We start from the raw sequence: 26,312 nt of genomic DNA on the forward strand, positions 1-26,312 counted from the left end.
TTCCTACTGTTTTACATTACTTGCTCTTTTACTCTCCTACTTCTCCTGGCTTTATTTTTTACTCCTACATTTTCTTTTCGGCCTCCCAGAACCATGGCTAAAGGTACCACTACCTCCTCCACTAGCAAAGGGACGGCGCCCGGAAGGGGTGCAACCCGGGCCCTTTTTACCGAGGTGGAGGTGGCCGCCCCTTGTTTTTTTGTTCAGCGCCACCTCCCCTTGACCTTGGCAGCAGTGGGCAGGCCCGGCTCTGTTAACGCTTTCCAGGAGCAACACCGGCAGTGGGCTAGGGTGCGACGGGCAGTGTTTTGCTGCACTGAGGTCCGGAGCACCCATAACCAGCTGACCCACCGGTGGTCAGACATCTTGGACCGGGAGCAGAACCTGCTGGACCTGCTGGACCTGTTGGGTGTTGAGCTCGTGGGGCTTGGTGAGGAGCTAATTATAGAAGTATTGTGTTTTCTGTTCTGTGTTACTGTTATTGTGAATATAATTTTTTTCCCAAATTGCAAGAATGCTGCTGCTTACATTGCAGGTAAGTTAGGTTTAAAAATCTTCTGTGATTGTTATTCTTCTAGACACTAGACAGGTGTTTGCCGCTACTAATCTTACTTGTTTGCATCTTTGCGCTCGCTTGGGCTGATTATCTAAGAGAGTTTAGAGAACTTAAGTTAGGTAATGCTAGAGAGACTCTAGTCCCTTCCTGAGTCCTCCTGTCACTAAGATATTGGTGGATTGATAGTTAGTTTAGTTATTTAGTATTAGTTGGTAATTTTTTAGCGGTCTGCGTGGCACATCCTCCGTCACGTCACGTGCGGCTGAGTGCTGACTTAAGTCCTTAGTAGAACCTTTTATAATGTGTTAGTGAGTGAGTAATATAGCAACTAAGTCATCATCTGCAGAACATCAGCAGCACCAACAAAAAAATTGGTGAATGCAAATTTAAGCATGAGTCCTCCATCTTTGCATTTTTTAGGCCTAAAATAGATGGAAATGCAGACTTAGAGAACAATTGGCCCATCTGGAATTGGTGAGCTCGGTTAGGTGGTACTTAGGTTTAGGATTGTGGAATCAGAATGGAACACTGGATTAGTCATATATAATAACTAGACAGTCCGAGAATCCTGCGATACTGCTAGTCGATCAGATTAGATAGGTCAATTTTATTGCAATTATTGTTTCCAAAAACCTTTTTTTGTGTTTTTTTTGAAGTATTTTATTTGTTTCACACCAATCATCAATGTTTGTCTCTTTCTTTATTATATCTTACATGATCAGCACCCATGGGCAAGAATACAGGGAGCTGGAGAAGATGCCTCCCAGTGCTAGGACCGCTCCTCTACTGAGGGCTCTGCTGCTGGCCACAATATTTTCTCCTGTTGTTAATATTAATAATTATATTTCCCTAACTTTTACTGCACTTTATTTTATTCCAAACTATTATTTAGGCTTCCTAAATCAAATTTTTACCAAATCTTCTTCGATCTATCTGTTTCTAAATTTTTGTTATCCCTGCCTCTAACTGCCTCTGCTCTGACTCTCTGTACTACTACCCAGTTGGCTACTCTTTTTAAAAAAAAGTTTTAAAACACAGATTCACCAATATCTTAATACACTAAATCCAGTCCTTTGGGTTGTCATCTTCTAGTCTTCTTCAGAGGCTTTTCGACAATTGCAAACCAACAAAATGTCCAACCAGATATTTTGCTATTTTTGATAGGATAGGACATACTACTACTGTCTACTCTACTCTAGTACCCAAATTTCTTGTGAACAAAGGTTGTAGAAGAAGACACCCTTTACTTAGCATTAGAGCAATAGCATTAGCGGCGGAAGTTGAGTAACTAATGGCCTCTTCTATCTGACTCCAACTCTGCTGGGAAAGTTTTATGGAGAAGACTAAGAGTCAGACAACCTTGATAGATGAGTTAAACGATAAGGGAAAGAAGGATGGAAGGAGGAAGGACGGGCGAGATGTAATATCTGACTGGCAGATAAGGATGAGTGGGATGCATAGGTGGCTGTTTGGAATCAGATGCATGGTTGGTTGTAGGATGGGTGGAATGTAAAATAAAAGACAGACAGACAGCAGGAACGGCGAATGACATATAAGAAACTAAGCCCCCGAAGAAGGGCCAGAGGGGCCCGAAATGCATTGGGCACAAAAAAACGAAAGAAAGATTTATGTTGAATTAACTAATGGATGTGATGGAAAAACAGTTTTGGTTGGTTTATAAGTGGATCACACAAAAGAAGAATGTTTGAATTCATAAATGAGATATAAATGAATTATGAAATAAATGAACACATGAAGAAATTATCACTATAAAAAGACAGTTTATGCGTTTTCTATGGTGTGTTTTGAAATGGAAAGATGATAAATGACTATTAAGCAAGCAGCTTCAGGCAACAATGCGCAAAGGCCAAGGTGAAGCACTTGGATTCAAGAGTTGGTTTCCCAAGATGCCATGCTGGTGGTGGTAGTAGTAGTAGACACTGGCAGTAGCATTAGCAAAAAAAGAAAGAAAATGAGACAGTCAGTCGCTTGAGGGAGACTCTGGAAGGAGTAGTAGAAAGAAGTACAGTTCAGTACACAAGAAGACTGCCAAACAAGAAACCATAATAATGGTTAGCAATGCTAAAGTCAAATAAAACTTAATGGTGGCGGGGACAGCCTAGTACAAGTTACAAACTCTAGTTGACTCGACAAATGAAGTGGACAAGCATAACCTTTAGTGCTGTAATGGCGATAAATCAATGCCAGTAATTAATTATGTTGGATTATGTTACTCTGGAAAAAAATTGACTTGTAAATACTGAACACGGGTGGGCAAGCAGAAGAACATCCTCGTCCTGCCTTGAGTTAGTGTTGCTTTCACCACATCCACCCCAGCGAGTGTGTGATCAATTATTGGTGTAAATGAATTTAGTCATACCTCAATATAAATCACACAGCCCGGGGGAAGAGGGTTAGTGTTTGATGAATGGTTGGAACAGGGTATTTGAGGGAAAGGTTTGACAAAGACACTACACATGGACACCACACAATCTTGGCAGATGACCATCATATTCATAAATCTGTTAAGGGAGAAAAAGGAATTGCATGCATGATGATGACTTGATGGTTATTGCTAAGTAGTACTATCTAGACTAGTAGACAGTACTGGGCAGCAATATTAATAATTATGATTAATATGCAATTGCCTTGCCTGTCTGCCCCCAGAGAGACTAAGAGACCCAAATGATATACATTTTATGTTCTGTTGTACCGGGCTTCGTTTTAAAGCTAGCAAAGAAAGTTAAAAAATAGCTGTGGAAATCAATTATAAGCAAGGAGCAAACATAATAAATAACAACAAACAGACGTAAAGATTGGAGAGAAAAAAATATTCAAATTAATTAAAAGAAGATGAATGATACTGAGTTACTGTATGCTATCCTGGTCAAATTGGGGAGTTGCATCTCGGCATTCCTCTTTGTCCTCCCTTCCATGGACGCACCGTGCGTCAATCTTTGGTGCCACTGCCTGCCTGGCTGATATGGACTGGTAAGGTAAGTGTGAGTTGTTTTCCCTAGTATAGCACAGGGTAAAGGCCGGCTTGGAAGTGTAGATGGAAAAGCAAAAGGGATATTGAAAAATCAAGAAGCAAAAAAAAACATAAATTACGGAGAATTGAGCAACATGAACACTTTCAGAGGTGGCATAACTAAATCATGTCTACTACTCTGTTTCCAGCAATAACCAACAACAACAACAAGACAGAGCAGGCCCACGGCGCTAGGCCTGGGCGAAAATTTCGTTCCGTTCGCGGAAATTGCGATAATTTGACATTTTCGCGTTCCGCGGAGAGCGCGAAAATGTCAAAATTTCCGGTTTCCGCAGCTTGGCGATAATTTGTTTCTTGCTCACGCTATAAAATAATACATTCTCGCTTGCGATCGCCTTACCTGAATCCCTGCGTTCGCCGACAAGTTTACTTGATCCGGTCGCGTTCTCAATGAGATGTTGTATTGTTTTGAGCCATTTGCGCTGTCTCGCGACAGTTCGCGCGATCACGTCTTTCTTCTCGCGATCATGCACCGCGAGACAACTCAAAACAAGATGGCCGCGCCCGCGAGCAACCACATGGGTAAGTTGGCGACCCGCAACCATGCAGAAAATCTCGCGAACATACAGGAAAAAAACTTCCGCATCTTCGCGATATTTCCGCTTGTTTGCGATAATTTTAAGCATTTTCGCGATAATTTGCGGAAGTGGATTTCGCAAATTCCGCCCACCCCTACACGGCGCCCACCCAACTACCACTTAACTTAGATTTTGAGCAGACAGAGCACACATATACAGCAATATAGCATTTTCCAAATTAAGTAACTAAATCAATGTACCGCTGTCACTCATACCGCTACACTCGCCTCTACCAGTACACAGACATGTAGGTCTGCTGTGGTTGTTGTTTACTTGTTTACTTTTTAGGCCACTTCACGAAACGCCCGAGTTATTCAATCAGTCAACTCCGATCTTACTGACTGCCCTGAGTATAGTATGGTCATCATCATCATGGTGTCCAACTCTGTAGTGTACCGAGTGAGTCCAGAGTAGATACCATATTCAAAAATGCAATTAATAGTCCTGCAGTAGAAGTACAGTTTTGTTATTAAACAACAAGAAGGGAAACATTGACTTGAGTCACATTTTTCTGTGTAGATTTAATAATACTAGTACACTTCATGCACAACAACAACAACACAAACATCAATCACTCAGAATTAGCATCCAATGTGTGCCATCCATCATTACCTGTTGTTCTTAAGGGGCAGTCCCTCTCGGTTCGGAAAGGAGGATAGCTATAGTCATGTTCCTTGGAGGGACTCAAGGAGGAAGGCACACATTTCTTATACTATTCTCCATCCAATGTCTGGCTTGAGGGAAATGGACTTCGGGTGAGTCAGGATGGAGCACGAATCGGAGGAGTGGACTTACTTCTTTGATAAATCTGCATAGTTGCAACTCTGATGCGACAATAAAAAGAGTAAGATGGTGGTGATGGATTTGTTGGGATTCAAACCAGAAAGAAAGACACACACAAATAATAAAAGTAAATAAGGAAGAAATTAACAAATTGAAAGCCTAGTTGTTAGGGAAGTAGAGCTCGTCCTTAAACTCTGGTGGTTCACCCAAAAGTAGGTCATCTAACACACTACTTCCATGACCTAAGTCACCATCATCATCTTCCTGCTGTGCAACTTCAGGTATGGTGTAATCCGATGGTATGAAGTGCTGATTCATTTTGATCATGGTTAACCTCTCCACGTTTTGGGGTGAGAGACTGGTACAATGGCGCCAGCAGCACTGAAAACACGCTCAGAAGAAACACTTGCGGCATGATAAGCCAGATATTTTATCACCAGCAAGCTGAGCACTGGCCAGTGGTGCCTTTTCCCATACCAATACAGCAATGGGTTTTGTCGATGTAGACCTCTGTTGGGTCATCCAGATAGGCCTGGACCATCCGCTCAATGCTCAGGGGTTGCTCCACTTTGCTCGGCCTCTTTTGCCTTAGCTTCAGAACTGGACCTAATAGCCCTTGCTGTAGAAACCATTCCTGTGCCAATTTTGGTGGGGCTGGTGCACCTGTTTTTGTTGTTGATGTTGTTCTTGGTGGTTTTGGCTGCTGTGAGCCCACTGCACTGCCCTCAGTCTCTGAATTTGAACTTGACGCCTGCTGCCCTGCAGTACTTGTTGTTGCCTGTAGCAGCTGGCCTCTAATTGCCGGCTTTTCTTTTTCTAATTGCCTGGCTTCCACAGCTATCCAAGTTTTGTACTTGGCAACATCCACTTCTGAAAAGGGAATCAATGTGTTAGTGTTCAGTACTGCTTTGTACCATGGATCCAGAATTGTGGCAGAAATGTAATGGTTGGATGACAAAATTTCTTTTTGCACCCTTGTATTTTCAGATAAGCACAGGGTTAAGCTCTCCACCAACTCACATGCTTCTTGTTTTCCTCCACACCTGTGTAAATTGCAGAGACCCCCTTCAGCTGTTCCTGTAGCATGGCAGCAATGGGATAGCTTGGCCCATAGTACAGTTCTCCTTGATGACTTCACTTGTGAAGAGCTAAAAAAGAAGTAACATTTCTGTTAGGCATTTAACCAGGCCCCATTGGTCCATCTCAATGGCTATTCCTTTCACAGTAGCATCCCCTCTCTGCATGACATATTCATTATGTGGTCTGTACTGCCCACACAGACATTCAAGCATGTAAGTTGAGTTCCAACTTGTTGGTACCTCCTGGAGGAGTGATTTAACTGGCACTCAGTGTTCACGTTGAATGATCCTCAGCTGCTTCCGAGCTTTAAAACAATGACTGAAATGTGTGCAGGTGGTCAGTAAGTTGCTGACTCGGTCTTCTTTTTTCAGAAAGCCTTGAACAATAATGTTAATGCAGTGCGTCAAACACAGGACCCTGAAAGAGCCACCAATGGGCATGGCCCTAACTATATTACTGCCATTGTCCGTGGCAACATAACCAATGTTAAGACCTCTTGGGTGCAGCCATTTAAAGACCTTGCTGTTCAACTTTTTCAAAATGTTTTCAGCAGTATGAGATTTCTGCATGGCAAAAATGGCTACAGTTGCATGCTTACCAGTGTCAACACATGTAGATATCTTTTCTCTAACTCCCACAAAAAAGGTCCATTGTGCAGTGATGCACATTTAATCAGTGACATGGCAACTGGTTCACATGTCTTTTTTCAGAGTGATAGTGTGAACAGCACTTTGCTGCAAAGCTTGTCCAAGCAATTCCAGCATGCCGTGATATAGTGCTGGAACAGTGACTCTGGCAAAATAGGATCGGCTGGGAATCTTCCATTTTGGGCAGATGGCAGTCATAAGTTCAAGAAAACCCACCGCTTCCACAAAAGAACAAGCATTGGAAATGCAATAGGTCTCGCATTTGTTGGAGCTGGAGCTATTGGTATTGTAAATGGCAATGTTTTGTACTTTGAAAAAGGTCTTGTGTTTGTTGGAGCTATTCACATTGTAAATGGCAATGTTTTTTATTTATCCTTAGGGTTTTATATAGCACGAACTTAACAGCCTCAGTTGTGAATTTCGATTCATTAAAGTTTTGTGAGCCCTGAAATTTGCACAAGTAAAGTGCTTACAGTATAAATATGGACACTGTTTAATAAACAAAGCCACTGCAATACAAGAGCAAAGGTGACCGAGTGACTGCTTCTGGGTTGACGGAGTTGCTTACACTCACTGGCCGTTAAAGCTAGCTAGCCCGCTACTATGAGTTTATCAAACTTAATGCTATGTTTTCTTATGTTATGTTATGCTATGCAATGCTATGTTTTGTTATGCTATGCTATGTTTTGTGTATGCTATGCTATGTTTTGTTATGCTATGTTTTGTTTTGTTATGCTATGCTATGTTTTGTTATGCTATGCTATGTTTTGTTGTGTTTAGCTATGCTGTTTTGTTATGCTATGCTATGTTTTGTTATGCTATGCTATGCTTTGTTTTGTTGTGTTTTGTTATGCTATGCTATGTTTTGTTGTGTGTTGCTATGCTATGTTTTGTTATGTTATGCTATGATATGTTTTGTTATGCTATGTTTTCTTGTGTTTCGTTATGCTATGTTTGTTTTGTTATGCTATGCTATATTTTGTTTAGTTATGCTATGTTTTGTTGTGTTTTGTTATGTTATGCTATGTTTTGTTATGCTATGCTATGTTGTGTTTTGTTATGCTATGCTATGTTTTGTTTTGCTATGTTTTGTTGTGTTTTGTTATGCTATACTATGTTTTGTTATGCTATGTTTTTTTTTTTATGCTATGCTATGTTTTGTGTTTTGTCATGTTATGCTACGTTTTGTTATGCTATGCTATGTTTTGCAAAGCTATGCTTTGTTTTGTTATGCTATGCTATGCTATGTTTTGTTATGCTATGCTATGTTTTGTTGTGTTTTGTTATGCTATGCTATGTTTTGTTATGCTCTGCTATGTTTTTTTGTGGTTTGCTATGCTGTGTTTTATTATGTTATGCTATGATTTGTTTTGTTTTGTTGTGTTTTGTTATGCTATGCTTTGTTATGCTATGCTATGTTTTGTTGTGTTTTGTTATGCTATGCTATGTTTTGTTATGCTATGCTATGTTGTGTTTTGTTATGCTATGCTATGTTTTCTTATGCTATGCTGTTTTGTTGTGTTTTGCTATGCTGTGCTTTGTTTTGTTATGCTATGTTTTGTTGTGTTTTGTTATGCTATGCTATGTTTTGTTTTGTTATGCTATGCTATGTTTTGTTGTGTTTTGGTATGCTATGTTTTGTTATGCTATGTTTTGTTTTGCTATGCTATGCTTTGTTATGCTATGGTATGTTTTGTTGTGTTTTGTTATGCTATGTTTTGTGTTTTCTTATACTATGCTATGTTTTATTTTGTTATGCTATGTTTTGTTATGCTATGCTATGTTTTGTTATGCTATGCTATGTTTTGTTATGCTTTGTTATGCTATGTTTTGTTTTGATATGTTTTGTTGCTATGCTATTTTTTGTTGTGTTTTGTTATGCTATACTATGTTTTGTTATGTTATGCTATGTTTTGTTATGCTATGCTACGTTTTGTTATGCTATGCTACGTTTTGTTTTGTTATGCTATGTTTTGTTATGCCATACTATGTTTTGTTATGCTATGTTTTGTTTTGTTATGCTATGCTATGTTTTGTGTTTTGTCATGTTATGCTACGTTTTGTTATGCTATGCTATGCTATGTTTTGCTATGCTATGCTTTGTTTTGTTATGCTATGCTATGTTTTGTTATGCTATGCTATGTTTTGTTGTGTTTTGCTATGCTATGTTATGCTCTGCTATGTTTTGTTGTGTTTTGCTATGCTGTGTTTTGTTATGTTATGCTATGATGTTTTGTTTTGTTGTGTTTTGTTATGCTATGCTTTGTTATGCTATGCTATGTTTTGTTGTGTTTTGTTATGCTATGCTATGTTTTGTTATGCTATGCTATGTTGTGTTTTGTTATGCTATGCTATGTTTTCTTATGCTATGCTGTTTTGTTGTGTTTTGCTATGCTGTGCTTTGTTTTGTTATGCTATGTTTTGTTGTGTTTTGTTATGCTATGTTTTGTTTTGTTATGCTTTGTTATGCTATGCTATGTTTTGTTTTGATATTTTTTGTTGCTATGCTATTTTTTGTTGTGTTTTGTTATGCTATACTATGTTTTGTTATGCTATGCTTTGTTGTGTTTTGCTATGCTATGCTTTGTTTTGTTATGCTATGCTATGTTTTGTGATGCTATGCTATGTTTTGTTGTGTTTTGTTGTGCTATGCTTTGTTTTGTTATGCTATGCTTTGTTTTGTTATGCTATACTGTGTTATATTATGCTATACTATGTTATGTTTTGTTATGCTATGTTATGATTTGTTATGTTATGTTAGGCTAGGCTATGTTCTGTTATGTTATGGTATGCTATGCAATGGTATGCAACGCTAGGCTATGTTTTATTATGTCAAAGGCAAAGCTGGCTGACGGCAAGTTGTGTATCCTCTTGAGTACATACGTGAATGAGAACGAGTCAGGAGAGAAAACAGAGGAAATAAGATGCATTTTTCAGAGAATGAGATTTGAGAGGAACAGGGAGGCATTCGGCATGAGGGAACGGATCAGAACGCTGTGCAAAAGTGCCATGTGTAAGGATTAGGCTATGCTATGTAATATGTAACTTCGGGCACTAGAGTGTTGCTGCAACTGAAAGAGAAAGGAGTGACGGGAGAGGAACAGAGCAGCAAGCGACGAACATAGGGGGTGACAGATCATAGGGGAAAGGTAAAAGAATAGAGACTAGAAGGGACTAGGCAATCGTCAGGAAACTGTACAGAAGACACTACACAGGAGAGTATGAAAGCGTAGACAGTAGGACAGCGGGGTAGGAGAAACCGCAGGAAAGGGAGGAGAGAAGGACCAAAGGACATACAAGAGGGAGAACGAGCAGGAAAGGGAGGAGAGAATGGCTAGAGGACATGGGGGGGGGGGAGAAATGCAGTTGTGTAAACACGGAAGTATTCCACACATTAATGTCGGTATGTTTAACGCATATCAAAGAACTCGGCTGGTAGAGGGCCCGGTGCTGACAGACCTGTTACCCGCTTTTACATAACACAAAATTAGAACATTTCCTGCAAGTGAAGTAAACTAAAGTAATTAAAAACATTGCGTTTGCGATCAAACATCAAAGCAGCGAAATTGGAATTTGGAATTTGGAATTTGGATAGGTATTTATAGAGCGCAAACGTTCGCTCCGGAAGGAGCATCATGGCGCTGACAAACCAATGACCAAATCACAAAGAAGGTAGTGGGGGGCTAGATGGCTGCTTTTGTCCAGTCATCAGAGAGATTAAAAATCCACGTTTTGAGATATTTCCTAAACGGCTTTTCAAGCGTCTGAAATCTGAGATGCCTTGGCATGCTGTTCCAGGCTCTGATAGCCAGGGAACTAAGTGTTTTACCGCCTTTAGACTTCAGATTGAATTTGGAGGGGGTCATGAGGTTTTCTTGCGAGGATCTGAGAGAGCGGCCCGGTGTGTAGTGGGGGAAGCGGCTTGACAAATATGCTGGACCGGATTTGTTGAAGGCTCGGAAAGCTACAATGAGAATTTTAAAGAGTATTCTCTTATGCAAGGGGAGCCAATGTAAGGATTTAAGAGCAGAGGAGATTGAGGATTTGCTTGGGAGTTTAAGGACAAGGCGCGCAGCAGTGTGTAGGACGCCTTGAAGTTTCAATCGGGTGGACTTTTTGGTCCCTGCCAGGAGGCCATTACAGTAGTCCACTCGAGAGAGTATGAGGGCTACCGCGATGGTCTTTCTGGAGTCGAGCGGGAGGAAGTCAAAGAACTTTCTCAGGGACTTTATGATGCCGAAGCATTTACCTGCTACGGTCGTGGCGTGGGTATCGAAAGAGAGATCGGAATCAAAAATAACTCCGAGGTTTCTGGCTGATGAAACTGTCTGAGGTGGGGCAGCGGAATTATCAGGCCACCACAGGGCGGGGCAAAAAGAAGCATTCTTACCAATGGGCAGGATCTCGGTTTTATTCGAGTTGCAGCGGAGGTGGTTGGCGTCCATCCATTGAAAGACCGCTGTGAGACAGTGCTTAAGATTGAGTTCGGCCGTGTTTGAATTGTCGTCGATAGGGATGACAAGCTGGGTATCGTCGGCATAAGACGTGACGGTTATGCCGAACGATTCTATGAGGGTAAGCAGAGGGATGAGATATATATTAAAAAGGAGGGGACTCAGAATGGAGCCCTGAGGAACTCCACAAGTGACCATTTTTTCTTTTGAATGGAAGGGACCCAGTGTGACAGTTTGAGACCTGTCGCAGAGGAAAGAACTAATCCAGGCTAGGGCCGAGTTTGTAACGCCGATGTCCTTGAGTCTGTTAAGCAGAATGGAGTGAGAAATGGTATCGAATGCTGCCGTGAGGTCAAGAAGGATCAGGATGGCCTTCTTCCTTTGATCTTGGAGGGTTTTAATGGTATCGGTCAGCTCGATCAAGGCGGTTTCGGTAGAATGTTTAGACCGGAAACCGGATTGTTGGGGGTGAAGGAGGTTGTGAGTGTCAAGAAAGGACTTGAGCTCCTTGTGGACTAACTGTTCAGTTATTTTGCCTAGTGCAGGTAATAAGGTGATGGGACGGAGGTTAGTTAGGTCGGAGGGGGTTTGTTTGCCTTTTTCAAGAGAGGTTTAACCACCCCTTTTTTCCAGGAGAGGGGAACAGAACCAGTTTTGAGGGAGAGGTTGACTATTTCATTAATGATAGGATTGACTTCATCAATGATGATATGGAGGATCTTGGGGGGACAAGGTTCAGAGGGGGAGCCAGATTTGCATGAAAGGATCGCTTCTCTGGTCTGAGTCAAGGTCACCGGGGTAAAGTGGTAGAGACTGTTAGCGATTGGGCGAGGTTGGTTTAGATCCAAGATTGAGTGCACAGGGGGGGGAGGGGGGAAGTTTTTATGGATGGAGGAGATTTTTTCATCAAAGTAGTCAGAAATCTTGTCACACAGCTCTTGGGAAGGGGGGATTTCTGGTTGAAGAGCTTTAGGTTTGGTGAAAGATTTTACTATGGAAAAGAGGGTTTTTTGTTTTTGACTGGCCTCTTTAATGGCGTTTACATAGTATGTTCTTTTTGCTGATTTGATTGTTGAAAGATAATTTTTCCTCTGCAGGATGTAGTAGTTACGATCATCAATGTCGTAGGATCTACGCCATTTGCGTTCAGCTTTCCTGCAGAGTAGGTGAGCGGCTGTTAGATCAGGCGTGTACCAGGGGGCTTTAATTTTCGATTTCTTTAGGGTATTGCCTTTGTTATTCGGAGGGCATCGTTTTGAGATTTCGTGAGAGAGCCAGTTGTTGAGACATACTGCATCAGTATCGATGTTACCAGAGGAAGAAGGGGTAGTGGTAGGAGAGAAGGGATGGGAACTGAAACTTTTCTCGACAGTTTTCCAATTAATAGAGTGAATGGGTTGGCGAGTGCGTTTTATGCAAGTAGGCGGAGGAACGCTTGAAATGTGAAAGGGGATCAAACAGTGGTCAGTCCAAATTTGGGGGGTGGGGGACAAGGTGGTGATGGACGGGAAATTGGAACAGACACCATCCAAAGTGTGACCAAGAGAATGAGTAGGCAATTTGACGGTTTGTTGCAGCTTAAAGATGTCTAGTGTCTGCAGAAAATTACTGGTAAGGGGGTCGAAAGATTTTTCGAGATGTAGATTAAAGTCGCCCAAGAGGGTGAAATGGGGGTAGCGGAGTAAGAAGTGTCCGAGGGCTTCGTGAAGGGAGTCAAGGAACTTCGTGGCATTGCCGGGTGGGCGGTAAATCAAACCCCCGGAGAAGGAAAGGGTTTGACTAAGTTTAATGGAGAAACCTAGCCCCTCTGTATCCGTGAGAGGGTCGAGGCAGAAGGTGTGGCAGCTAAAGGAGTTCCTCAGGATGAATGCAACACCTCCTCCTCTACCTTTCTGTCTGTCCTGTCTGTGAAAGGAGTAGCCAGGGGGGAGGGCGATGGCTATGTCTGGGTTACTGTCTTCAGTAAGCCAGGTCTCGGTGATAAAGAGACAATCTAGGTCATGGTCAATGATGAGGTCGTGGATATCCTGACTATGTTTACACAATGACCTAGCATTTACCAGACCGCCTGTAAAGTGCGGACTGTTGGGGGAGGTTGGCTGTTTGGAGGCGAAGTTGAGAGTCCAACGACAATTGTTACAGCTGGTGGAGCCGAATACATTAGCAAGATCAAGCTTGCAGGGGCAGTCAGATCTACCTTGGAGTTTGAGGAGGACGTTGGGAGCGTACCTGATGGTTGGAGGAATTTGGGCAGGGGTTCCTGCGCCTGGCGCGGTCTTGGCGCGGACGGGCGCAGACGGGCTTGCTCGTCCGCTGCGCGTTCTATGCATGCACATTTGTAGAGAGAGGAATGGGACGTGGCCTAAAAAGGGGGCGGAGTCCGCGCGCACGCCGCTGGTGATGGCGGCTGCTGGCAGAGAGCAGAGAGGGGCGCGACCAGCTAGTAATCAGCTGTGCGCACGGTGAGTGTGAGCGCTAATTAGTGCCTTGTTATTTTAAAAACACATAGGATTTAGTGACACCACACAGAGCAACAAATGAAGGAAAATGAGCAGTTTTAAAACAATAGAGTACCTCCAGCTCCCGGCTTCCGCCTCAGGACTGGGTCAAAGGTTTACTGGCTGCCGCTTGTAGTCAGCGGTTTAAGTACGCCGATCAGGGGGCGTGGCCTAAAAAGGGGGCGGAGTCAGCGCGCACGCCGCTGGTGATGGCGGCTGCTGGCAGAGAGCAGAGAGGGGCGCGACCAGCTAGTAATCAGCTGTGCGCACGGTGAGTGTGAGCGCTAATTAGTACCTTGTTATTTTAAAAACACATAGGATTTAGTGACACCACACAGAGCAACAAATGAAGGAAAATGAGCAGTTTTAAAACAATAGAGTACCTCCAGCTCCCGGCTTCCGCCTCAGGACTGGGTCAAAGGTTTACTGGCTGCCGCTTGTAGTCAGCGGTTTAAGTACGCCGATCAGGGGGCGTGGCCTAAAAAGGGGGCGGAGTCAGCGCGCACGCCGCTGGTGATGGCGGCTGCTGGCAGAGAGCAGAGAGGGGCGCGACCAGCTAGTAATCAGCTGTGCGTACGGTGAGTGTGAGCGCTAATTAGTGCCTTGTTATTTTAAAAACACATAGGATTTAGTGACACCACACAGAGCAACAAATGAAGGAAAATGAGCAGTTTTAAAACAATAGAGTACCTCCAGCTCCCGGCTTCCGCCTCAGGACTGGGTCAAAGGTTTACTGTCATATGTGCAGTCTGAAAACGTTCCCACGTAGTGCAGAATGCACGTACTCAAACGCCTCAGGCAGCTGCTGTCCCATTAGTCATTCTCATCTCTTACTTTCACTACTTTCAGCACCAATCAAAGGCCTGAAGTCATTTGACATCATCCTCCTGCAAGCAACCTGGCTTGCCGAACCAGCCCACATTCAGGGTTACTCGAACTTCTCCACTCCAGCAGATTTGCAGAGCAGACCGCGGGGTGCTCCAACGTAAAGGCTAGCGGGTGAGGGGAAGTGATGAGGAATGCCGGCTTCCCAGGGCCTGTGGGTGACTCAATCCTGGTCTGAGAGCCACCGGAGCAGGTGTAATCTGCGCTCCTCCTGAGGGCCTTGGAGGGGTTCACAACAGCACTCCGGCACAACAAAGGAGCGGTCCCGCGGCTGCGCCGCAGCCCGGCGACCTCTCCACCATCAGGACCTCTCAAGCCTAGCGCCGCTCCTTTCTGCCTCAACCCGTTGGAGGCCGCGCCGAGCCCAGCTCCCCCGCCCCACCAAGCAGCGCTGCCTGCAAATTGAAAGTAATGGAGCAGAGCATCAAAGGGCTGGGTGAGAAGGGAGGGGGGAATGCAAGGGTCAAAGCGGCTAAAGTGAAAGTAATCGAGCAGAGCATCAAAGGGCTGGGTGAGAAGGGAGGGGGGAATGCAATGAGCAGAAGAGCAGCTGTGCACGTGCATGTGATGATCGTGCACTCAAGGTTTAGGCCAGCCAAAAGACAGTGGGTAGCACTTTGAAAATCCCACATATAAAATGTCTCTTCGAGCCTTTGGCTCGCGAGACCTAAAAAGGGAGGAGGTCCAGCACTAAGATTTTAGCAAGCTTCACATCGTACAAACATGCCGCTGGGTGGTTGCGTTCGTACTACCCTCTGACCTGAACATGCTGAGAATGGTGGGCTGGATTTTTTTCTTTTCTGGTGCCACTGATGCAGGTGACTTCTTGGTGCCAGATGTTGTTAGGCTCAACGCCGCACATTTTTTTTTTATTTCGGTACTCTCATGCCTTAGTGTCTCAGCCTGACTCTTACTCTTGTGCCAATGAGATGTTGTTTAGGCTGATGAGGATGTGGGCAGTACCACTTCACTGCTGGGGACAGGGCTACTTTGTGTTCCAGAGAAAATGTCTCCCCCTTGTTCACCTTCCACCACGACCGCATCTTCTACTTCTTCATCACCACCAACAGCAATGGGTGCAGTTTTTGGGCCTTTAAGGTGCGCCTCCCACTGGATCAAGTGGTGTTTTTTCAGATGGTTTGTTTGGCCTCCAGTACCATAGTTTGTACCAAGCTTACCCCGACTAACACCTTGTCCACAAATGGAGCATATAGCAACATTCTCCTTCTTACTGCTAACCAAAAAGAAGTGCCAAACTGGGAGGTGAGCGTTCTGGTGCTGCTGGAGGTGCCACTTGTAATGACAGATGAACTGGAAGGTGGGCGTGGTGGAGTTTGCCTCTCTACAGATGCAGAACATACTTCTACTGAGGTGGTTCTGCTGGATATAGGCCGCTGCCAGGCCTTTGCAAATGCAAATATGGAAGCTGCTGGTGGTGTTGGTGTTATCTGTGTTGGTGGTATCCATGCCACATCCCTCAGAGCAATTTGGGATGGTGTAATAGGTCAGTCTCCACCAGGGCAGGACTAATGTCCATGATGACTGGCTCGTCATCATTCATTCTCCTCTTTAGGCTAAGGCTTCTTTTCCCTAGCCTTCTCTTGTGGCATGTCTCTCTTACAGACTGAGGTGGTGGCATCCAATTGGCATAAAGATCATCAGAAGGGGAGCTTGCAAAAGAACTCGATGGACCAACCCTCCTTTTCCTTGCTGGGGATCTGGAAGACAATGGATCTTCTGAAAGAGTGGCTTGCTCTTCTTCCTCTGTGGAAAATTCTATCTCGTGAACTGCCCCTATTTCGAGAAGTTTTTGTTGCTGCTCGAGGGAGATTCTTCTCCAGAGTGCAAATTCAACGTGTTCGATGTCGGGCCCGAATGACGTGTCCGCGATCGCACACGCTTGCGAGAACGTGTGACCAGCTAGCAATTCTCGTGGCACTCGCAAACAGATGGGAAATCTCATCTGCGTTTGCAGGCATCCCTGTAATTCTCTCCCGTGTGCGCAAAAAAGCATTCTGAGATCGCAAACACAAAAAATCTCCGCTCCGCTGTAGAACACGGAGTTATTGGTAATTGCGTTTAACACGGAACGAGGAGTTGCCAAAAATCCGCAAACTCCACGAGCGGAGCGTAATTTTCCACCCAGGCTTTATGGCCATTCACATACCCATACAGAGACTCTGACATCCTCTTACATACTCATAGATTGAATGTCACATCCTGTCACATACCCATCCAGGGACCCTTTATATCCATTTATTTACCCATAGGGAAACCCTTACACTCTCTCGGATAGCCATACATAGACTGTCACACCCTCTGACATACTCATACAGGCAGCGTGAGAACCATTTACATAATTACATGCCTAGGCCCACAGTCCTTATTTGAGAGCTGAATTACAAAGCACAGACCAATCTCAATGCTGTATTGCAGCGTTGTAATTGGCACAATAGAGCCTGGCTGCTTCCTGTTCGGCCGACAGAGGAGAGACAATGTGGGACAGAGTGACAAGAAGATGAGGGTATTTTTCTTTTTTTACATTCCCTTACTCCCTCTCCCCCGCCCTGCCATCCCAGATTCGTGCCAGCCATCACTGCCTTATATCTATTAGCATATTCATATAAAGACTCTCACACCTTCTAACATATCCATACATAGACCTATAGAGCCTCTCACATAGCCATATACACAGTGTCACAACCATTCACATAGTCATACAGTGACCCTCACACATTTTGACATACTCATGTAGAGACGCTTATATCGATACACATACCCATGCACAGACTCTTGAACCCTCTCACATACCCATCCATAGACTGTCAGACTCTCTTGCATACATACACAGTGTCACACTCATTCATATACCTATGCAGATACTCTTACACCCTCTCTTAATATGTCATATTTTTTGAGTAAATTTGTTACTTAGTGAATTAATCATTAGAGGATTTAATATTGACCTTAATGTTTTACTAAGCAGTTTCTGAAAGAAATATGTCAAAAAATGAAGAATGCAAGTACAATCTTATCAAAAAAATGGAATTTGCACATCAAGTGGAAAAAAGCAGGAAATGTTCCAAGAAATCAAAGAGCTTGTCATGGAGACAGAAACTATTTAGGGAGTTAAAAACTAAAATGTTTCTCACTAGGGTAATATAACATTTGCTGAAAAGGATGAAGAAATATTAGAGGAGTAGTGATGCATTTAAGAAAATGCAACATATTGAGAGTATTGTTGAGAAATTATTTGCTTTGAAGAGTAAAGTATATTAATATTGCATACAATGAGGACACTAGACAAAACAGTGTTGTTTATGAAGAAAAGAAATGTTAGAAAAAGTCTTATTATTAGAACTACATTTTACAAAATGTGTGAAGGTGAATGGAAACATGTCTAATACAGAACCTTATTTCAATAGGGAAAGTTATTTCGAAGAGAATACACTAGTGCATGCTGTTGATTTAACTGGTTATTGTTATGAAGTAAATTATGGTACTACTGTTGCAGAAGAGGAGATGATTCCTAGGAATGTAGAGGAAGTGATAGCTGAAGAGGTGCAAGAGAGGTTTAGACAGGCCCTAGTATACAAATGGAATTGTAGTAGTGTTTGCAGTATTTGTCAGGAATCAATTGATTTATTACAAAATTTCATACGTGACTTTCCAATTAGAGGTCTGAAAAAGATAATTATATTTTGAAAGGATTAGATTCATGCAAAGTTAGGAAATATAGTACTTTACAGTGACATTCACTGGCATATCTTTTAAGGAAAGTTTGTAGAAGCATGTTTCATCATTCCAGGATGTTAGCTGTTCACCACTCCAATGATGAACTTCGGTTAACAACTTTACCATGTAAAAACTCCTGCTTTATGTTTAGGAGAGATGAATAGAACTTTATTATATGGGACATTAGCAGAGGTAGAGTAAGTTTGCAAAGATATTCCTTTTCAGTTGTTCGGTCTAAAAGAGTCTAGGAAAAAGAAGAGTTGCTTGTTGGAGGTGTAGAAGAACAAGATATAGAAATTACAGATGAAAACATTGCTCAAGCCATTACAAAGTTTAACAAAGTTTCCTCAGAAAAAACAAACTATGTTTGTATTTGTTATCAATGCACTCACTACGAAATGCAAACTCAGAATGTAGCTCTATATTTTAAAAGTGAAATAGATAAGTGCACACATTTGGTGTATATTTATTTGTTGAGGAAACATTGGATTTGTCCACACAGCAGATTATCTGTCAGTACTGTTATGATACATTTGAGAACAATGAAATGCCAGCTAGAGGTAGAATTGGTATTTATTCCATAAGAGCTTAAAGCATTAAATATGTATGAATACATTATTGCACAACTCATACAACCTTTTCCAGAAATAGTTCATATGAAGCCAAATACAGGGAAATTTCCTCCAACTGAGCTTCAGAGAGGATTCAAAGGAAGAGTTGTGCATTCACCTTTGAATTTTAAAAAGATTGTTGGAACTGAAGGGAAGAGAAAAATCTAGCAAGACTTAGTATAAGTTTATAAAAATAAAAAAGAAAACATTATACCTTGTTCAAAATAATATTTACTATAGAAATGCTGCTGTTGCTGAGAATCAAATTTGCATTGAGTACCGTACCTTACCATCATGTGGACAGATTGAAAAAGTAGATAGATCTAGATTTGAAGAAATTTTATGAACACTATAGCATCCACCCTCTGCATTCTAATGTGGTAATTGGTGATGCTCTTGAATTATTACAAATGAAGCGAGCAAAAGTGAGTCCCTTAAGTGTCTGGGAAAAAATCTTAGAGGTTTTTGTTTCCAGCAACTGTTACCCACTGGAGTAGGTGGGTGCTAAGATGACCGCCCAGTACAGATACCTGCGGCTGAATACCACTACACACGATTATACTATTTCATCTTCTGTTTGAGAGTGACTTGTCTGGACTTTCCTATGCTGTGAATCATATATTGAAGACAGGAGTAAATCTTTAAGATTTTGTTGATAAAGATGAAAACTTGAAATATAACTTAATGGATTTGATGGCATACTAACAGTGTACAAATCAATATTGGTATCATCATCATGAAGAACTCAAATGCATGTTGAGGAACCTAGAAGCACCTACTTGGTTTCTTACAATTGGTTGAGCTGAGTATGTATGTTTTTGATGATCGGCTTGAGTTTTTGAGAGAGGCAAATACAAATATTGAGGACGTTAATGTAAAGATTGAAAGAGAACTTTGCTCTTTGCTCTTTGGGTCCTGCTAATATTTGAAGATATTTAACCATAGATTTTATTCCATGCTGTCTTTTATGTGCAACAAAAGTAGTTTTCCTCTTGGAGACTTAACTGATTATTTTGGGTGTAAAGAGTATCAAGCAAGAGGTGCTCCTCATATTCACAGGCTGTTAAACAATGCTCCAAAATTTGAAACACACAGTGATGAGTGTGTGTTCTCTTTCATGTGCACCACCCTGAAACACACTACTGATAAAGGTCTGAGAAACAAGTTTCCTGCTTTCAAACACATAGATAAGGGAAATACTGCTGTCCAAATTACAAGATCTAAAGAAAAATAATACACAAAATGTTGTTTTGGATCACCATGTCCGTTATTTCACAAGTAATAGTCAACAGCTTTTTGTCTGCAGTGAGACATACAGTAACATGGAAGTCACTGAAAAACAGATACAATCTGAGAAGAATAGAGGCTTTGAAATACTTTATTGATTACAATGCAGTCATTCTGAAAATGTGGAATACAAATATAGACATACAATGTATTGCAGACAACTCTATTGCTGTTGCTCGATATGTCAATTCATACATTACAAAAGACTGAGATGAAAGAGATGTGGCAAGAGATTAGTGCAGAAAAGAGGTGAACAAAAAAGTTGTTCAGCTTCAGTTTAAGAATATTGTCAGATAGGGAGTCTGGTACTTATAAATCCTCTGACAGGTTGAGCTTGGCAACTTTATATTCTAAGTTAAGGGGAATCGTTTGTGTATGATTAGTGAGGATTTAGCACTGCCCATAAAGCACACATATGTATGTTGTATCTGTATAGCACAAACCTAGCTGAAATTGACAGGAGCAGGGAACAGGATCGAAGTCAAAGATTATGTGTTGTTGGAGGGCTAGCCAGTTTCTATGAATTAAAGAGGACTGTCAATGCATTGTACTATAGTAAACGTTGAAGATATGACTCTCTAAACTTTCCCCAAACTCGTTCAGGGTTGAGACAATCGTGGTAGATGTGGATGTCATTTCACATTTTTTATGCATAGATGGAGAAAGATTGTTCTTTCTTTCCAGTTTCCTGTATCCGTTAACTGGCTGCAGATGTTCTAAAACCAACAGAGGCTGGGAGCTTGTCAGCCAGATATGTCAGTGTACAGGTCCTGAAAGTGTTGAGGAAATGTAGATGGTTTTCACGATGTGTGGTCCATCCAAGGGAGTCAGAATCATTTATTCAGAGTGGTCATGTTTCTGTAGACCCTTAATGAGGCATCCTGTGGCATGTGGGATACCCATAATTTGATTTCATTATTTGTACAGAGTTGATTTATTGAAAGAATGGTTTTACTTTCTTTAGTGTAGATAGTTTGTAGCATGCCCTCTTGATTTTCTTGCTGATGTGAGTCTTGAAGATCGGGTCTATATGTAGGGTGAATCCAAGTGACTTAGCATTAGGTAAAATTTCAGGTTCATAATATTGAGCAAGGTTTTCGCTTGTTGTTGGGATTCTATATTTGTGGAACTGACCTTTAGGTTGGTGCTTGGCAACCAAGTCTAGATGAAATGCCGGCAAAGATTGAGAACTGGATGTCTGGAGCAGCAGAGACTATCACATTTCATTCAGCATATAGGGGAATTTAAATGCATCCATTGACAAGTAGTCTCCCAAAGAGATCCATGTAGGTGGTTGAAGAGAACAGGAGATAAGATTGAACTTTGAGGGGGTGCAGATGATAGGGATCTTCTGGAAACTAAAGATGCTATGTAAACAAGTGGTACAATTTAGGTATGGCAACTTAGTATGGTCTATAGGCCAGATTTCTTATAGGTGTTCAACAACAATGTGTACACATGCTTTAAAGTGGTTACAGAAGTGGGCATACTGATCTCCACTACTGTCATTCCTGAATATGTAATTGTCAAGTGGAAAAACATGAGTTAACATTAATAAAAGATTGACACTTTGGTACTAAGGAAATAGTCCATGCTAGGTCTTTTATAATAATCTTTAGAAAGATATCAAGACCTGAAGGGCCTGATTTAGAGATTAGAGGGTGGAATCCTCCTTCATAAACATGGCAGATGTCTTGTATCAAAATGTCCCAAGGTGAAATGCAAATTGGATGCAATCAGTAAAAGTACGAAAGGTATCTACCACCTACAGTTCCCTGCATTTATGTGTCCTGATCGTGGATCTTGAGATTGAGGATACCACCCCTTTACAGGGGGTAAGTACCAGTTGTACCTTTTACTGATCTCATCTGATTTGCATATCACCGTGGACCATTGCCTGACTATACGCTCATTGTTATTGACTGGTAACCATAGAGAGGATTAATGATTTTACACAACACATTTTGTGGATGAGTAGACTGCATTCAGGTAGCCTTTGTTGCCATACGTCAGTAGCCCTTAGGAAGTCTTAGTCAAAGATGAAACACATGTTGGCTGTGCTGGTTGTGCTTGGATAATTGTATCTTGAGGCTGTATCTTGATGTATTTTGCACTGTATTAGATACATGTCCAATGTGTGCTGTATGTTGCTTTAATACATATGCGATGTTCATATTTATATTGAACTTCACTCTGTGGTAGCACACTGAACATTTTTCTTATTACGGACCACACTTGGTAGGAGGTCTCAGTGCTGGTTGTATCTTTCGCTTACTACTATTTTTGTAATGGGTAACACTTCAGTAATCTGTTTATATTAACCAGTCCCGGAAACCTTGGGACAAGTGTCATGGTCAGTCCCCAGTTGTCCATGGACTACAGGTTAAGAACCACTGGATACATTTCTGTTAATTACTGTTCATAATGTTCTTCACACATGTTATTGGTCAAATGAGTTAATGTCTAAGGCTGTGTATGAACTTTAAAACTAATTTCATTCAATACTAGAAAAGGTGATCAATTGAACTATTAAACTTTCTCTATTTGCTTGAGATTCAGATTTCTTCCTGTGATCCACCAAAGCAGCAGAATTTCATGATGATGAAAACTCAGTTCTTCTTTCTCCTCCTCGTCCTTGGTGAGTACACATAAATTCTAAAACATATAATGAGGTGTTGGAGCCAGCAGCATACTTTTTAAGATAAGGGGTTTTCAAGTGCTAAGAAAAAGATGAGGATATTATGGAGGATACAAAGGAGCTCTGTTTGTATTTAATCTGTCTTTTGTACAACTGTTTGATAGCAATTATTGGTATATGAAGGAGGGGATATGAAAAGACCCCCGGATATATGTTACACTAATTGCTAATAAGTGCAGTAGATGTGCACATCTGCTTTTACCATCACGAGGCCCTTTGGTATTACAGAAAAGGCCACAGAACTCCAGGAGTGTACTGATGAGTGGCTCAGGAAGTCCATTATTCATACCTGGTGTCAAATTTTGAGGTGGATGGATTCCCTATGTGTGTGGTCTTTAAAGTTCTTCCCTTCCTCTGTCAATGCTTCAAAAAGTCTGAGGTGACAAGAGGCTAGTCTCAGGTTCCTTTGTGTGCTGGAGGTGAATCTTTTGAAATGTAAATGGGGCAGGGCCGAGCCCCGCCTCTAGCCATCCTGGCAAGGCGGCCATGGGGCTGAAAAAACAAAAGAGCTGAGATATCTTTTTCTATAATTTATCTTCTTCTCTTTTTTTTAGATTCTTCCTTTTTTCATTGAATCTCCTTTGTTGGGAAATTGTGTAAAGGGTTATGGAATATTAAATATGTCCGGAATGAGCATGAATGACTTTAAGCAGTCTATCAACTTATATACATGAATGAAACACAGGAGTCTGTAGACATGTAGAAATATGAAATTATTGCCAATTCGGGCACAATATTGTGGAGGGAGAGCTAGTAGAGTGCAGAATTTGTATCAGAAATGTTCATGATTAGTTCTTAAACACACCATGTCACGTGGGTCAGAGTGTGTTAAGCAATGGCACAGATTGGGACACTCAATATTATAGCTGCAACGTAATAAAATGATTACTGTGTGTAGTATTGCACACTTGATTATAATGCTATGCCTTTTGTTAGTTTCAATACACATGCACACATAATAAATGGTAGTGTTTAGCAGACAATGGTGATATGTGTAGCTGTGTAGAAAACATTTGTATATAGTATATTCTTCACTTTGGCATAATATTGTGATTAATGTAAGGATCAGCACATATGCATATACAAGAAAAGAAAGTATTTGCCGTGCAATGAGAATATGTAAAACTGTGGAGATGGTACTTTTTAATATAGGTATGATCATGAGGTCTGACAATAAGAATGTCCACAATAAGTATTGCAACAAAACCAATATAGGGGTAACAATGAAAGGTCTTGTTATGCATCATGTTATGTATTACGCATTACATGGTCCATATGGATGACAGCCAATGGAGAGCTAAATATGCTGCTCTAGCATTCACTGCTTGCCTAATAGGTTATAATTGACAGTAATTTTAGCAATCATATTGCTTGGTAGTTTGAAAATGGGTATTTGTAGTATCAGCGACACACTATTGAATCCTAGCTGGTTGCATGATGGTGAACTTAGCAAACAAAAGATTGCTTTGACTCTGCTGAATCAGAATACTTCAGGATGTTTTAACCCTTTTGCTGCCAGGCCTCACCCCTATGCCAAGCCTTTTTTGGGCTATTTAGGGTAGTTTGGTCTTAGGTTCCGATAATTGTTTGTCCACATAAGGTATTCACACCAAATCTGCGTCTTCTTTTCCAACATCCTGGTGATTCTAAAGGTTTCCAGGGTTTGTGGAATCCCTGGAGGGGGGAAATTAGCCAAAATACAGCTAAATTAGTTTTTGGGGGGATAAATGGGAAATAGTGCTACAGAAGAAAGTGTCTGTTTGTAACAGGCTGACTTTTATCAGAAAAGCATATTTGTCAACAAACTTTCAGATTATTACTGGGAAATAGCCAATTTTTTCGATTATTCATGCTTTCAGCCTCCTTCCAGCTCCTAAAATGCTAGCTAAAAAAATAAAAGTTTTCCTCACATTTCTGATGTGATTTTTTAGCTAAATGTAAGTTTTGCAGTTGATTCTTCAAAGGAAAACTTTAGAAGACCCAGTAGAGCCACACCCCCTTGAGTTCCCTAGGTGTCTAGTTATTAGCTACTTATCGTTATGATCACTTTTCTATTGATTTTTTTTTTGTTGTGTTGCTACTTTTGCACAAATTCAAGAATTTCTACAAAACTTTCCAAAAAGGTGATAAGTTTTAACAAGTGTGTGCAAGGCAAGTGCCCATCAAGCAGGATCCGAGAAAAAAGGGGGACCCTAAATGCAAAATTCCCAAATATTTTCCATTGACTTCTTTAGGATAGGTTACAGAAACAACTGCTGAATGTAATTTCACCTAATTTGGCAGTAAGGTAGATCTTGATCTGCAGAATTAGTGTAACTCTATTACATAGTTTTAGAGAAAATAAAAGTGAAAGCAATATAGAAAATTGAACTGTTGAGCTTGTGGGAGAGTCAATTAAAGAAATAGAGCTTTCTGATTGTCCCAGGGGGCTTTATTTGCCTTGGGCCATACTGCAGGAGAGGGACCCCCCCCCGAGGCAAAAAGAAAAACGACAAAAAATGCAATGAGTCTGCAATTAAAAAAAATGGCGGCCAGGCCGTATTTAGTTAGTATACACCCAAGACAGTCTACCACTGGTGCTATGTTTAGACAAGAAACCCAGTGGGCTGTGGCGCCCTACACTGGTCCATTAAATGCCTTGGGGAATCCACACCAAGGGCCTACATGGATTTTTGTTGGAAGAGGGAGCCTTGCAGCCCCCTTAGATGAGCCTCTACAGGGTCAGGTCCAACAGTGCAATGGAGTGGGACTCTCTTGGGCTAATTCCTTTAAGTGAGAGCCCCCCCCTCCTTGAGCCACCCGGGGCCATTGTGTTTTCCCTGCCTGCACCAATGTGGGCAGTGAAACTAATATTGGTTCTTGTTCGGTAGGAACATTTTTAACTCACTTGCCAAGCAGTAACAAACATGAAGAGTGCTCCCAACTGGAGGGAGCTTAAAAATGCTCCCACTAACTGGGAGCTGTCTTCAGATTTGTTTCTTTGCCTGCAGTAATGTTAGCAGAGAAACAGATCTAATTATTGCTCCCGCCTGGAGGGAGCAGCATTATCACCTGCTCCCATGGTGTGGGAGCCATGCCAGCTCCTGAAATATGTGGGTGGGCACCAACATTTAATTTACCTGGCCAAGGGGATTGGGTCCCCGGGGTTGAAATCAGGCCGAGGAGGGCTCCATGCCCCACCTTTGAATTGGTGGTGGGCCTCAGGTTTGAGGTCACAGGAACTGAAATCGGCCCAGTAGGTCACCCGCTTGCTCCTCCCTGTTCAAAGAGTGTTGGGCCCTGGGGAGTGGGGCCCCCAGGCTGAAATTGACTGGGGGGGCTGAATGCCCCCTTCCCCTAACAATACTGCAGGACCCCGGCAGTTGGGGTCCCCTCAGGCTAAAATTATCTGGGGAGGGTAGTCCCACACACCCTGTCATTTTTATTCAAAAGGGTGATCCTGGAGGAT

At 41.9% G+C, this 26,312-nt stretch overlaps 1 protein-coding gene across 1 annotated transcript in view; it reads left to right on the plus strand.

Moving 5' to 3' along the window:
- LOC146809194 (mucin-5B-like) overlaps positions 1-26,312 on the plus strand; it is a 65,138-nt gene that overhangs the window by 16,054 nt on the left and 22,772 nt on the right. Inside the window, exon 2 of the mRNA XM_085616018.1 lies at positions 22,726-22,804. Coding sequence (XP_085472144.1) covers positions 22,762-22,804 — 43 coding nt within the window. The 5' untranslated portion in view covers positions 22,726-22,761. The remainder of the gene's footprint in view (positions 1-22,725; positions 22,805-26,312) is intronic.

This window comes from Triturus cristatus, chromosome 7, assembly GCF_964204655.1.
Source record: "Triturus cristatus chromosome 7, aTriCri1.1, whole genome shotgun sequence".
Taxonomy (NCBI): Eukaryota; Metazoa; Chordata; class Amphibia; order Caudata; family Salamandridae; genus Triturus; species Triturus cristatus.